General features: G+C 41.3%; 1 protein-coding gene across 11 annotated transcripts in view; it reads left to right on the forward strand.

The window, feature by feature from the left end:
- Window positions 1–14,793, forward strand: part of abi1a (abl-interactor 1a) — a 50,709-nt gene extending 35,916 nt beyond the window's left edge. For 2 of the 11 annotated variants that reach the window (XM_041969012.1, XM_041969003.1), the window contains 6 exons: window positions 4,618–4,718; window positions 5,763–5,885; window positions 8,589–8,828; window positions 10,081–10,167; window positions 11,735–11,923; window positions 12,010–14,793. In XM_041969012.1, coding sequence (XP_041824946.1) covers window positions 4,618–4,718; window positions 5,763–5,885; window positions 8,589–8,828; window positions 10,081–10,167; window positions 11,735–11,923; window positions 12,010–12,185 — 916 coding nt within the window. In that variant the 3' untranslated portion in view covers window positions 12,186–14,793. Of the gene's footprint in view, window positions 1–4,617; window positions 4,731–5,762; window positions 5,886–8,588; window positions 8,829–10,044; window positions 10,168–11,734; window positions 11,924–12,009 lie in introns of all 11 variants that reach the window. The other 9 variants (XM_041969013.1, XM_041969005.1, XM_041969006.1 and 6 more) reach the window with 6 other exon arrangements.
- Window positions 14,794–15,067: the final 274 nt, after the last annotated feature.

Here is a 15,067-nt window from a genome sequence, read left to right on the forward strand (position 1 = left end):
AGGGGCTGTTACCACAGCCTGATCCTCTCTGATATTAATATCTGTAAAAGCCTTTGAAATAAAGTCAGCTGCAGCGTGGAAACCCTCAACACTCCACTCAGGGATTGTTCCTTCAGAAATTTAGCACAGAAAGCAGGAGGTGCCTTCATCAAATTTGAGTTATGATGTGAGTGAAGTTGCCCATTAGCTAAAAAGCCTGTTGTGCTGACTGTGATGCTCATAAATATAACATAACTGTTTTTTTTCCTCTTCTTCTTGTTCAACTTCTTTCCTCTAACTCCTGGTTTAATGTGTTTGGAAGGAGCAAAAGAAATGTGAGGGTTTTGGCTCTTCAGCACTGTAACCAAGCCGAAGAAGACCACGTCCGTTTAACAGACCCATGCTGTCCAGCTCCCCCATCCTCAGCTGATACTGCTGCAGCATCGCTATTTGATTATACTGGCTCAAAGTCGGCGGAGCTTATTCAGCTCATCAGTCGCTGTCAACCTCAGCTGAGGTCTGAATTCAATAAAGCCTCCTGCTGTATGTTCCCTCTTATTATCGAATATAGATTACACTCTCACAAACCGGTATCATTGTTTAAAAAAAACATCTTTATTGCAGATTCTGCAGAATCCTGGTAATTACTGTCATGTCACTGCAGTCAGGATTGGTTTAGAGTTTTGCATCAGCTCTGACTACGACGACGGCATGTACATAAGATAATGTGATGTTTGGTCCATGCAGCACACCATACGACATAAAGTAATTCTTCTGTCTAAACTTCCCTCAGCCGTCTTCCTCACCTTCCTCATACATCCCTCAACTCTTTGCATTAATGAAATTCCTCTGTTTCTGCACACAAGTGCTGCGTATAACCAGTTAAATATACCACACATGGAAAGCTGTCGTGGGATTTAATAAATGCGTTTTTGCTCTATGGTGACCACAGCAGATGCAATCACCTGTAACAACAATCAACACTGAACTTTATAAGAGTTCTTGGTAATTCACCAGTCAATATTTACTCCAATATAGTAGTTTAGTTAAATCCTCAGCCCCTACAAGTAGTTCCTATACCACACTCTATTCCGTACCACAGACTGATGTTCCTCAGCTTTCACAAAATCTCCAGTTTACACGTAAACATGGTCGATACAGTGATTTGAAATATGAAAAAAGTAATATAGAAATATAAAATATACAGCTAGGCTGTTTAAAAATTACAAGTTTATCAGGAAGTTATCAGAGAGAGAAAGGGGAACATTTCTGTGTTTATTTCATTTGGGTTACGACTTAGTAAGGTGACTCAGTAAGCTCACAAATGCTCTGAGTTCTGACTGGGACAAATATTTAGTGTTAGCTCTAAGAAGGCAAGCCAGGTTTATTTGTGCAGCACATTTCATGCACTAGACAACTAAAAAATGCCTAACATAAAACATTTAAAGCATTACAGCAGGGTGGAAAAGAAATATTAAAAATACTTTTAATAATAGAACTATTAAAACAAAGCAGAATAAATATAAATAGAAACAAATTCTAAAATATAGAGCAGCAGACAACAGAATACATAGTGGGTCATATAAAACAGACATCAATGGGAAATACATCATCATCACTATCAGTGTACACATGTGAGTAAATATATTCAAAAAGAAAAGAAAAAAAAATAATTAAAAGCTGTGAGAAGGTAAATTAGAGTTTTCAGGATCAGGCTTCAGGTTTTCTGGTAGTTTGTTCCAGATATCAGGAGAATAAAAACTAAACGCTGGTTCTTCTTGTTTAGTTTTAACTAAGTGTTGGTGGCTGATGTGGCGGAGGCAGATGTTGGACCAGAACCATTTAGAGCCTTGTACACCAGCAGGAACATTTTATAATCAGAACAAAATCAAATACCCCCAAAAATTCGCCATCACATTACAAAATAACCAAGACACCCCCCCTAATGATTTCTGATCATTAAAATAATCCATTCAAATAATTCTCCTTCATAAAACACTGTGATTCTCTCAAAGTCAAGAATAAGTGTGTTATTTAGGTTCAGACTTGTGAAGTAGCTGAAATGGAAAAAGCTTGTGTGTTCTAGTCTGTTATGCATCTTTATAACTGGGTGACTGTTGTCAGTTTGACACTAAGATGAAGCACCAGTCAAAAGTTTGGACTCATTTTCCCATCAAACATAATGAAGAAATGCATCCAAACTTCTGACTGCTGGTGTATTAAACTAAATTCAACATTACATTATGTTTGTTGTTTATATTAGGAAAGATTTTGGCCATTTATGAAGCTTTATAAAGCCTCAGTTATGCTTTAAAATGTATTTATAGCTCATTCATGAGTAATAATAAACATGACCATCATAGAGGTTTCATCAGATTTTCAAAGCCTGTTTGTAGGCTCGTAGAATTTGCACAGGAAAAGCAGAACCTCTCAGCTGCTTTTAGTTATTCTGTATCAGCACTTGCTTCAAGATGCTCAACATTTCTATAGATAAACAGAATATAATTAAATCTAAAATGGCTAATGAAGAGGTTTCAGGGACTTGTCACATACAGGGGGCCGCCTCCCCCCAGGCGATGCGTTATAAGAAACAACCGGCCAGCAGAGATGATTTTTAAAATAATTGTTCATGTAGGACTTTCATTCTCTGTGCTTATCCTGAACCACCTTCCTAAACTTTTACTGGTAACTGAGGAGCTGAGCTGTAATCATGTTTCTTATCCGTGTGAGATTACAGCAGCACTTCTTCTTCATATGTGTATTTTTATTCAAGCCTGGCTGCGTGTCATTAATGATTGATTTATGAACAGTTTGTATGCTATGTAGATACTGAATGGAAAAGACAGGTGAGGAGGAGGAGCTTCAGACAGAGAAGAGGGCTTTAACTTCACAGCGTTTTGAAACAAAGGAGGATGATGGAGGAATCAAAAGCTGGGGGAGAGATAAATGGGTTAGCAACCGAAAGGGTAAGTTTTAGAGGGATTAGGATGGATTTATCCAAAACACGCTGGGGTGGGCTGAAGTGCAGCGTACACTTCAAAAGAGGGATGACATGATATTGTTTGGCTTTTATCCCCCACAGACACTTTGCTCCCACTGTCACCATCATCCTTTAGGGGGGTAACCTCTGTTGTTTGGGCCTAGAAAGCCTGAGGGCGTGACTGACATGGATAAGTGAGGCGAGAAGGGTGGGAGGGGTTGATGGGGGAAAAGGGATAAAGAAACGTGGGGGAGGTGGGAGCGAGCAGGGGCTTAGCTGGGAGGGTTTTTGGGGAAGACAGGTGATGAAGACGTGAGAGAAAGAGGTCAAGGGAGGGTTGAAGTGCAGAGATGAAAGAGGGAAAAGAGAAGTTAGGATCAAGAGCAGCGTGAAACAGCGAGAGACAGCGGATGGGGGATTTAGTTGGCCTGACTGTTGCTCTACAAGCCCCGAGGTCACATAGAGGATGAAACTGAGCTTTTACTGCAGAGATGACATACATACTGCCTTCACATGTCCTACATCCTGCACAGAGGCAGTGTTTCTAAAATCCAATACTGCCACCAGGTCTGATAGGATACTTCTATCAGAGAAGCTGGAAATATTTAATCTGAAAATGGAACCAAGTTTAATAGATCAGTATCGAGCTCGAGCAGTCAGGGCTTCATGGCAGACTAACTGGACTGAACAACACGTCCTTTCCTCTAGACTTTGTTTTATTAAAAAAAACTCAAGACCGTGAGAAACAAGGTTTTTATTTTTAGTCCAATGAAACCAGCATTGTGTGTCTGTCTAGTTTTGTTCCAATGGTGAAGCATGGTGGTGGCAGCATCATGCTGAGGGGGTGTTTTTTAACATAGGTTATGGCGACTCAATGTAAAATACAGGTATGTATCTGTGAACATCTTGAAGTGTCACAGCCAGAACCCGGAGCTTAACTGAACAGCATTTCAGGAGACGCATTAAAAATGGCCGTCAGTCAAACCTGATCTGCAACAAATGACGGAAATCCTCAAATCTATACATCCTGACTGGAAGGTTATGGTCGTATGTAAGTATCCAGAGGCAAAGATACTGACCTGTGTTTGATCAGAGCAGCTGTTATATGAATGGATGTAAAAATGTTATGACCAGAGGCTGTAACTGACTCTGATATTACACATCAGTGTTTGGTTTATCCTGCATATTTGCAAAAGAAAAACAAAGTACATTTAACATATGATGTGCTTTCTACATCAGGCGGACTTCCAGCTGCAACATTTTTTAATATTTGTAGCCCATTTGCTTGCAAAAACTAAAACACTGCAGACTAAATGCACATCATGAAGATCAAACAAAACTCGAAGCTGGTGGTTGATGATGATCACTGTGAAACATCTGAGGATATCTTACAGTTTAATCTATTTAAATCCTGGAATACTAAATCTAATTCTGTTTCCTTGTTTTTTTTATGCTGGGTGTCCCCCTGCAGCTTAGTCCTAACACTCTGACCAAAGACATGCTGGAGTATATGCAGCATTACTGGGAAACAGAGCTTGAGGTTTGCGGTGTTGTAATAGTAAATGGGACATGAGCAGAGAAGATGTCCTTGCATCTGCAGCTTCACTTGCTGAGCAGGTCGCCCTGAATATTGTCCTCTTTCTCTTCTGTGTCCTCAGTGGAAGCAGTGGGGGCAGCGGCAGCAGGGAGAACAGCGGCAGCAGCGGAATCGGCATTCCCATCGCTGTGCCGACACCCTCCATCCCCAACTCTGGACCAGGTGAGCTTTACAGTGACAGCAGTGCAGACCAGTCTCTCACTGTCAGTGATCCAGCATCAGGCACTTTGTAATAAAACCTGCCCTATTTACTGACATTCAGTTTGGTTTCTAATATTCTGAATGCGTCCACAGGGGATTTTCTTTGCCCTTAGAAGAATACATGAAAAACGTGGCATTTAAATGGCGAAAAATCTTTTTATTTTTGACCCGAGTAAAACCTGAGATAGCACTCTTTAAACATTGGCAGGGAAAAATGAGAATGCAGAGCTTCGCTGTTTGCAGTGTGCACAGCTGTTTGAGCCTCAGCCAGCTAACGTTGTACATAAATTAAATGACAGGATCACCACTACTGTAAGCTGCTCGCACTTCTAAGAGCATATCTGTTTATAATTGTAAGGAAAAAGCCTACTTAAAAGCAACATTTAACCTACAAAAATCAGGCAACAAGTTTATTTATAAAACATTCCTATAAAATGGATGTTTAAACCTCTAAAAGGCACGTTTAAATATAACATGCTATTTGCAGTTATTTGCAGTGGGACTGCACGACACAAAGCCTATGTTTACCAGACAGGGATTATTGAGGCCCATTGTGTTCTAAGCACAGCTGATTCTCTATCCTACTGTGTAAATAGGCCAAGCTGTGTGAGGCCCACTGCTTTACATTTGAACTCTTAAGACCCACAAAACTCTCGATGCAAGCTGCACCATGCTGCACGACAGCGTGACTTAGACAGTGCCTTGTTTTTACAGCCGAGTCAAACTGAGAAAGACATGTTGACGTTTTCTGCAGCAGCTTTCTTGCTTACAGCATCAGGATCAGGCCAAGTAGCACACGGCTAACAGAAGCTCTTGCTGCAAGCGTGTTGCCATGGAGACACTTGAAGTGTGTAGAAGTGAGCAGGAAAAAAAGGGGGGGAAATAAAATGGAGTGCTCCCCTGGTACCCAAAGAGTTCCTAACTGTGATGATGTTGTGTAAGAAGCAGGGGCAGCAATGTTACGCACTTTGTTCCTGCTTCAACTAATGTTAACGCTCCTTGCAGTCCCACCCATGTCTGCTCCTCCGGGAGCCCCTCCGCCTCCCCCACCCCCTCCTCCACCACCTCCACCTGCTCCTCCTGCAGCCGGACTAGCACCACCAGCACCACCTCCTCCACCACCCATAGGTGAGATCCCTCGAACTCGGCTGAGCTGGCTGGATCGTCGCCCTGCTTTCGGGGTTTTCTTGTGGAGGACACTCGCAGATAAAGGGCACCGTGGGCGTCTGTACACACTGCAAGTCTTAGTTTTAGTTTGAGTTAAAGGATAAATCAGTGGTGGGAGTTTAACTTCAGTCAGTTCCTAGAAAATTAAAAGATAATATTGAGAAAATATAAAAACTCTAATTGGCTACAGACAGTTTTTCCCCACCTGTAAATATGTTGACCTGAGCCGTAGATTAGCCACAGATTTTTACTCCTTTGTTTGCCCGGCAGCTTGCAGTGTGTAACATTCATCTTAATCCTCTGTGGTAATGGTGGTGATGGTACTCTGCTCCTTATTTCTTCACCAGTCTCTTACTGGACGAGGTTCATGTCACCAGTATCCACCTAAAGTTACTTCACATCTACCGCAAGCTGCTGCTCACCTTAAAAATATCCACGTCTACTGGAAAAATCCTCAGCACACTAGATTCTATAGCATCAAGTTAAAGCACTTAAAGGCAGTAATCTGGTATGAAAATGTGTGACAGACTTTTCCTGCACAGGTAAAGTACATTAGTTTCACCTGGTTTTCTTTGTGAATAAATGATTCTGGTTAAAACTGCATCAGGCAGCATTTAGCCAAGTTTAAGCACATGACTGCACAATTTACTCAATAATTAATCATAGCGAGTTAGTAATACCAGAGCTGACCTTTGCAGAGATAATGTTCACACATTGTACTATGATCTAAAGAGGTTCAGAGCTACAGCTGCGTCATGATATTCACATTCATCATAACAGTGGGAAACTTTTTCTTATTTGTGCTTATTGCCATCTTCATTTATTCTTCACCAGTAATACACCTACTAACATTCAACCAATCTCACAAGCGTTTCATTTACTGTGACTCCTGAAGTATTCGAGTAAACCTTATGGTTGTGAGATTTACTCATTTCATTATAGCTCAGCAATTTCAATTTATTGATGGAAACCCTTGAGATGTAGCATCTTGTTTGCAAGGGGGACCAAAGGAGATTACTACTCTACTAGATTACCACCTCTACTAGGTTCATTCCCTAGTAGAGGCCTAAAAAATAGGTACATGATTTAAAGAGTTAAGTGGATCTTTGACAAAAGTTGATCCTACCATACAATTTTACTTCTAAAGCACTAAAAACAACCGCAGCTGACCAAAGTGCTGTACAATAAAACAAAAGAAAGGAAAAAAGCACAAATAAAGAACAAGGATAAAGATGCAAATAAAGTTAAAATGGAACCATAAAACAGATCCTTTTAAAACCAGGCGTATATATGAGTTAAAAAGTTCAGAATGGGAATCGACTCTGGTGGAGAATGTCTTCCACCTCATTAACTGAGCTTCATGATGCTATTCATGGCCCGTTAAAAGCTCTAACATATAGCTGCCGCATCTGACATGATTCAGACAATATTTTTTAATAAGTTAATTAGATTAACACCAGCTTTTAAAAAGCTTTGAGCTTTGATCATGTTGCTCTCTGCAAGGTTTTTTGTGCTAAATAAATTCCATAGAAATGGCCCAAAGTGCTGCTGTGTCTTAACTAACATGCACAGGTGCAGAAGTGAAATGCCGTCCTCGCTAATACACCCGACATTAGCATCATACATTCAGGTATTTATTCATATATTGCAAATCATGTCATTATTACAATATTCAACAGATATATTGTGCAGCCTTACAAAGATTGGCCTTAAACTTGCTTAACACTCAGTAAAAATGTGGTGGAAGTAGTCGGCACCCACTATGTTTACCTGTAGGTGCAAAGCATTTACAGTATGTGAGACTCATACAGACGTCATACAGCCACTTTTGGTGCTGCAGATATCCAGTTCTGCCTGATGCAGCTTTAATCTTCAGTGTTACTGGGTTTGATTTGCTGTGAGAGCTCTGCAAGTCCGAAAAGCATCAGCTGTCTGATTAGCAACAACTTTTACATGTTTGTGTGTGAAGCGGCTGCTTGTCCAACTCCCATAAAATCTCAAGCGAGATCATCACTTGAAACATCAACACACTCTTTCAGCTGTAATTACTGCTGTTGATAGAAGTTTGTTTGTGTTTCTCTGGATTTTTACTTCCTCTGGTTTCACCCATTTCTATTTGAGGTGGCTGTCTCCGGAGAGGTTGCATATCAAATGTAAAGAGGGAATACTCAAAGGAAAAAAGATAATCCTTCACTCTTTCTCTTCTGTGCTCCCCACAAACTCACATTTCAATAATTCTAAATGAATAGTGTGTATTTAATCCATACATATAAAATATTGTGAGCTCTGTAATATTTGTAAGGTGTGTGTAAAAGTTCATTTTACAGGCTGTTCTGCTGAAACCTGCAGGAACGTTCTGCTGTGTTGCTGCTCTGCTTATTCCTCACTCCATCTTTTCTCCCATCTGTACAAGATTTAACGTGATGCCTTGTTGGGTCTAATAAAAAATGCCTCTGTAACAGCATAACCAATCAGTGTTGCTTCCTCTAGCTCACCTGCTTCCTGTTTTTTATTGTCCTTTTCATAAGGTGTGGGGCTCAATCATGTTTAACTGTGTTGATGATTCATGTTCTGACTTCCCTTTTTCCATCTCCTTTGTCTAACCCTCCTCTCTGGTCCTGCCTGTCCTTTCTCTCTTTCCTTCCTGTCTTTGGGTGTTTCTAGCCGTGGCCCCCGGGCCTGGTCTGGGCCCTGCTCCAGTGTCCCAGTTTGGAACCATCTCCCGCCAAATTTCGCGGCACAACCCCTCCAACTCCTCTGTCTCTATGGTTTCGGCCACGGGCACCTACCGCCGGGCACCGTCGGTCACTTCGCAGTTCTCCTTGCAGCAGCAGCATCAGCAGCAGCAGCAGCAGCAGCAGCCTCACATTAATGGAGGCACCCCTGGCTACAGTCAAAACTCAAGTAAGGCCCTTCTGTCTCCAGTTCCGATGTCTGTTATAGACCCCAAACTGTCACTAAAGCACAAAATTATTCCAAATCACAAAGAGCCACTGGCTCATGCTAACCTCTAGCTTCAGAGCAGAAGTGCGTCACCGCTCTCTGAAGATCAGGCTCGCGTTCTAGTCAGAATTACTGAATTTTCCCTTCAAGTGCAGGAAAGGCATTTTATCTGTGTGATGCCTTTAGTATTGATGCACAAAGTATCTTCCTTGGATATGGAAGCAGATGCGCTCCAGTCAAAGTCTGCTTACGATGCAGATCACTTCTGGGCAGAATCAACTTCCTAACTTTTAGAGATGCAATGAGTATCATTTTAATTAACTTTAGACCTGTTGTTAATGAGCATTACCTCATTTATGGTAACATTTTTCAAAGTGAACATTGCTAACAGACACAATGACTTGCAGCTTCAGATGTCTTGAGTTTGGTGATCTCTGAGCTTTGCTTTAGATCTGTTCCCAAGAATGTGGTCACATGTTGTGAATGGCATTTACACCTGGTTGAGATCAGATAAAATACTACTCGTCCTCCAGATGTGGCCTGTCATTGTGAGCATTCATGCCTTGCACAGCCGTGTTTTCTCTTCTCTAGGTATGATAATCAGTTACAGCTTCAGAGGAAAACACAGGTGCAGACAGGTTTCTAGAGTTCCTTCATCAAGTCCAGAGGTCTGTTTGGGTTTGTGCCTCAGTCCCTGTTTAATTTAATAAGCATGGCCCATACGATCTGGCTACCGTCTGACTGGAATTCACCAGCTTTGCTTTTGGATTGGGCTCAAGATTGAGAAACAGACTGAGAAAGACCTAGTCAAACAGCGCCCCCCTGTGGCTGCTGACAGCACTTACCTTTGTGGAAAGGGTCAGATTGACCAAAGTAAAATCCTCTGTTTATTCTTCGACCCCAGTGATCCTCAGATGACGAAACACAGACGGCAGTGAATTTCTCAACCAACGAGTGTGTGTGATCAGCAGAGACAAACTTTACTAAATGTTTTTTAAAGTCAGTCATCGAGCAGCCTACATAGTTCAGCTCTCTCACTCCATTTTCTCATCTTAAATGTGTTCAAGCTCATATTTCCTGCAGCGTCTTTGTCTGGGATTCACTCTGAACTGTCTGTATATTCTTGGTAACTTACTGGCTCTGTCTGTGTCTCTTCTTCTCTCTCGTCTGTCACTTTTTTCTCCTCTTCCTGTCTCCTCTCTGCTGGTTTCAGTGTCTGTCGCTCCTCCTCCTCCTCCCATGCCCCAGCTGACTCCACAGATACCTCTGACTGGCTTTGTGGCCAGGATGCAGGAGAGCAGTAAGTGAAGAGGCTCCACTAACTTCCTCCTTATCTGCCCACATCACCCAGCATGTCTCCTGCCTGTTCGTCCTTTAAGGCCCGTCTGTTGTGGATACTTAATGTTTCATTAGGCATCCTCATTTTATATTCCTGGATTCATTTCTTACCTTGAAGCAGGAATATGTCTGTATCAACAGTTCTGTAGAGTTGTGCTGAGGTGAACGATCATATTGAGGATAAAGTGTGAGAAGTGGACAAGATAAGGGCTTTCTGCTGGTACAAAGTCTGCAGTGCAGTTGTTTACTGTGCACTAAATGTTGTAGTAAAGCTTTCTACAATTTAGGCCAACCTTAGTGGTACCTATGCCAAAATTTTGATTTAATTGAATTTAAACTGACTGACATGTTTCTTGTTATTGGAAACAACATTATAGATCTTAATGAGGATTTCTGACTGTTTAAGTTTGCTTCATGGATGGATTTTTGCAAGATCACAAGTCATGTATATAAAACCAATTTAAATCCAGTTAAACTTCTTAATACGTTTCCATAATGTAGACATAAATCCTTCCTCATGCAGTTAAGGGAAGTTGGTAGTGGAAACTAAAGGAAACAAAGAACCCCCTTATCTTCAGGATGAGAGGATTTAACTTTTATTAAAGCAGCCACAAGGATGTTGATGTAATATTCTGAAATTTCCTAAGCAAAAAATTTCATCCGACTGTGCTGAGCACCTAAAACCTGCAGGACAGTGGTCCTCGAGGACCTGCACTAAACTTTAAAGTCTTGCAGTGTTTCTTTTGAGGGTTTCTTATGGCTTCATGTGACAAACCACATCCAGGATTATTCACACTATTTCCAATAATCAGTAATAAAATCTTTATTTGCCATCAGAGCAATCAGACGGTTCTTTGTCTCTAGTGGGATCTTTAGACTCCTCACTCCTTTAGCTTTTAGTTTGGTTCAGGTCTGGGAACGTTTTAACCACCGTGGATGGACACGTCTTACTGCAAAGTCCAGGATTTTCCTGTTTCCTTCAGGCTTGTAGCAGAAGCTCGTTTAGTGGTGATAATTCACCTATTGAGGATTCTTTGAAATGATGAGCTGATTGACTTAAAACAAACATTTCTAAAGGGGAAGAATTGACTTCAGGATGGCAAACAGGCGGCACTGGACCGTTCAACAAGACAAGAAATTATTAATAGTGAATCCCAATGAGAACCTCAAAGACCCAGAGATTGTTGCAGGAGAGGAGTTTCCAAAAATCCCATTAAAGACACAAAAATGCTTGTTGGCAGTTCAGAGCATTGTTTGGTGTGTGGGAAATCACAGGATTTATCGTTGATTTGTTGATGCTGTTTAACTAAAGCATGATTCACTCTGCACGATTTATTTAACCTTCCTTTTTCTGTATGTGCATGCCTGAAATCGCATCAGACTTAGACACATGATGATGCACCTTTCTGCATGTCTTCACATATAATTCTGCATGATGCAACCGACCCATCTCCATCACCCGGCTTGTATTAATCTCATGAATTCAACCATAAATTTTTTTGAGTTTCCTCAGTTTTCTGCCTGAACAGTTGCAGACACTCCTACCCCGCCTCCCCCTCCTCCTCCGGACGACATGTCCATGTTTGACGACTCCCCTCCGCCTCCACCGCCGCCTCCGGTGGATTACGAGGAAGAGGAGGACGCCTCAGTCGTGCACTACAACGACCCTTACGCCGACGGAGACCCACAGTGGGCTCCCAAGAACTACGTTGAGAAAGGTTTGCTCAGAATTTCGAGCGTTTGACGCCGCAACCAAACTTCCTCCATCTGTGACTGATCAAACATGTCCCCTTCCTGTTGGCAGTGGTCGCCATCTACGACTACGCCAAGGACAAGGACGACGAGCTGACATTCATGGAGGGCGCCATCATCTACGTGGTCAAGAAGAACGACGATGGCTGGTACGAGGGCGTGTGCAACGGCGTCACCGGCCTGTTCCCCGGCAACTACGTGGAGTCCATCATGCACTACACCGACTGAAGGGACCTGGCAGTAGAAGTACAGTCTATTTATTCAGTCATATCCTTAATCCACTGAGAGACTGACAGCAGCGATCCGACTCCTGACAAGCATAGATATAAATCCTTTCATTTTTTATTGTTTTGGATATGGCAGAATGTTTTTTTTTCTTACTGATTGCAAATGAAATAAAAAGTAATATCTATTTAGTTTTATTGGTGTGATAAAGGCCGGGTGACGGACGTGCAGCAACATCTTTCCTGAACAAAGATTTTCTGATTGAGAGTTTGAAATGGAACAAATAAAACACCACAGAAGCACCTTCAGTCGACATGTTTGTATATAAGATGAGCTGCAGCCGCTCGGAGTCCTGCGATGAAAATCCAGTGAATGTCTAACAGCTGCTTTTATCGCGGCGCCCTCCTCGACTCGACTCCAACACAGACGGCCTGTTTATACCTTTAAATACTGTAAATGGTATTTCAAGGAACCAAATCCTTCGGAGAATCGGTTTTGGAGTAAAAAGCATGCAAATATAATGTAATCTTTAAGTTTGTCGCCATTATGCTTCCATTATGTTGTAAATGTATTTTCCTTTTTTAACATTTTTTATCACACTGTTGAAATCACTGAACTTTTCATTAAGAAAATTCGAAGCCTTCCTGCAGTCTCGCTTTTAAAAACATGGATTCAAAATCATGATGTTTGAAACAAAGGACACATTCCTTTTTTTTTTTTTAAATCAAGCGTCTAAATCAGAGTTCTGCAGGTTTTATTTGTTTCCCTGGTTCAACACGCTGGAATCAGTGAAGCAGCTCTCCTCAAAACCCTGCTCACGGGTTCTGCACAAACCTGTTAATGAGTCATTATTTAGTGCCAGGTGAGTGGGAGCAGGGAAATGTCTAAAGCTTGCAGGACACGTAGGACCAGAGATGATGAGCCCTGTAGGAACCAATTATGCACAAAAATCTTGTATTTCTGAGAAATTCAGTTGTTTTTTAAGTATGACATTATCAGCTGCAGTTGTGACATTATCAAAGGAGTTTTCTTCTGCTAGGCCAATAACCGATCTGTAGCATAATAACTTATTAGCAAATTTGTTTTTGGCTTTATTACATTGAAAATGGCCGAAATGATGACGTCATTTGCAGGTATCGTGTTATTGGTTGCTACAACCCTGGTGTAAATAACAGGCTCGTTAGAGATACCTGTGCAGACTGCATAGCTGACGTGAATAGCATGATGGGGAGATTTCTGTCCAGTTTGATCCCAGTTTGCTCAGATTTCTGGTAAAAACAGACAACTGCAATTTCACGAGATTTTCCAATTAGTCTCAGAGAATTACAGGAAACTCCTGCAGCCAACTGGTTTCCCAGTCCCGTTCCTCAGGATCCATTACTCTGCTTGTTTTGGATGTTTCCCTGCTTTAATACAGCCGGTTGGGCTTGTCTGCAGAAGCCTGTTGACTCGTTATGCAGGGTCGGGGTGGAGGCTGTGGGTCTCCACAAGCATGATTGGGAAACTTTTGATTTAGACGTTAAGAAAATAACCTAAAACTTTTTTTTTTTTTTCTGCAAAACCTAAAACTAAAATCTTTTCATTCTTCAGCCTCTGAAGGAACTAGAACCATGAATTTCCTTTAAATGACAATTATCGTGATGTTCGCAGGTATTTACAGAATCAAATCGGCATCAGTGGAGATTGAAAATGTTGATGCTTCATTTCTGAAGTGGTGAGTTTTTTTTTATTTAGACAGATTTTGCAAATGTAACCATCATGAGAGGCTGAAATGCTATGAGATTAATGATTACAGATTTTAAATTACTGTATGATTATACATATTCTGCTCAGTGGGATGAGAAATTGACAGTTTTGAAAACTAAACCCTTTTTTTTTGTTTACAATCTGTCATTTTAAAAAGTGATAAATCTGCTCAGCTCATTTTTTTTAGGTGCTGCAAACAGATCATTTTCAGGTTTAAGAATTTAAAGAAAATTTAGCTGAAACCACCAATAAATGGTCAGTAAAGCAACAAGAAACTGTACAAACTGAAGAATTTAGAAGATTTTATTAAAGCAGAGTCGGATTTAACAGCGTCTCATGTCCAACCGTCCTGCTACTTCCCATCACTGCTGTCACTTTAATCCACACAATCTGTAGGCTCTATTTCATGGAATATATCTCTGAAAGGTGTGTAGTGGTGGACTCGAGTCGTCCTGCTCACACTGCCATGTGACAGTTCAGACGTAACAATGCAGACCAACAACCAACCAATACCTCCTCAATCTTAAAGCGACAAGGACCTGCTCTGAGCTGCACAGGTGTACATATTAAAGCAGCAACTCCAGTCAAATCAGCCACTTTATATTAGGTGTCACTCAGGAATCATCCTCAACGCATCGTCCTCCGTTTTCCTCCCTGTGTTGACTATTTGCATCGCCTGCAGTGGTCACGCTCAGGATATCGCAGCTAAATGCCTTGATTCTTGTCCCAGTTTCATTTTTTATCCCCCCCAAAATAATTATTTCATGGGTAGAAGTATTGAAATCCACTTCTCTCTCTGCTCATTTGTATATAATAATGATTGAAAAATTAATGTACAGCCTTTTATAATAAACAATTCTATGTACAAATGCTTTGTGTCATTACTCAGAGGGAAATAAAAAAAACGCTTGACTTAAACAATTTAAAAAACAGTGAAGTTGGTTTATTGAGCACATGGTCATTGCAGGTGTTAAGGCAGTACAGGAGTAACCTCACAACAAAGTGAAAGACACGCGACTGTTTGGCCTTTGCGGAGTGGACGGATCTCATCCAGACAATGACGAGGAGTTTAAACTTCTTCCAGCTTTAACAGCTCCACAGCTCGGGACTAGCTCGTAAGAAACCGTTCGCTCACAGCC

This window comes from Melanotaenia boesemani, chromosome 18 (assembly GCF_017639745.1).
Source record: "Melanotaenia boesemani isolate fMelBoe1 chromosome 18, fMelBoe1.pri, whole genome shotgun sequence".
In the NCBI taxonomy this organism is placed as follows: Eukaryota; Metazoa; Chordata; class Actinopteri; order Atheriniformes; family Melanotaeniidae; genus Melanotaenia; species Melanotaenia boesemani.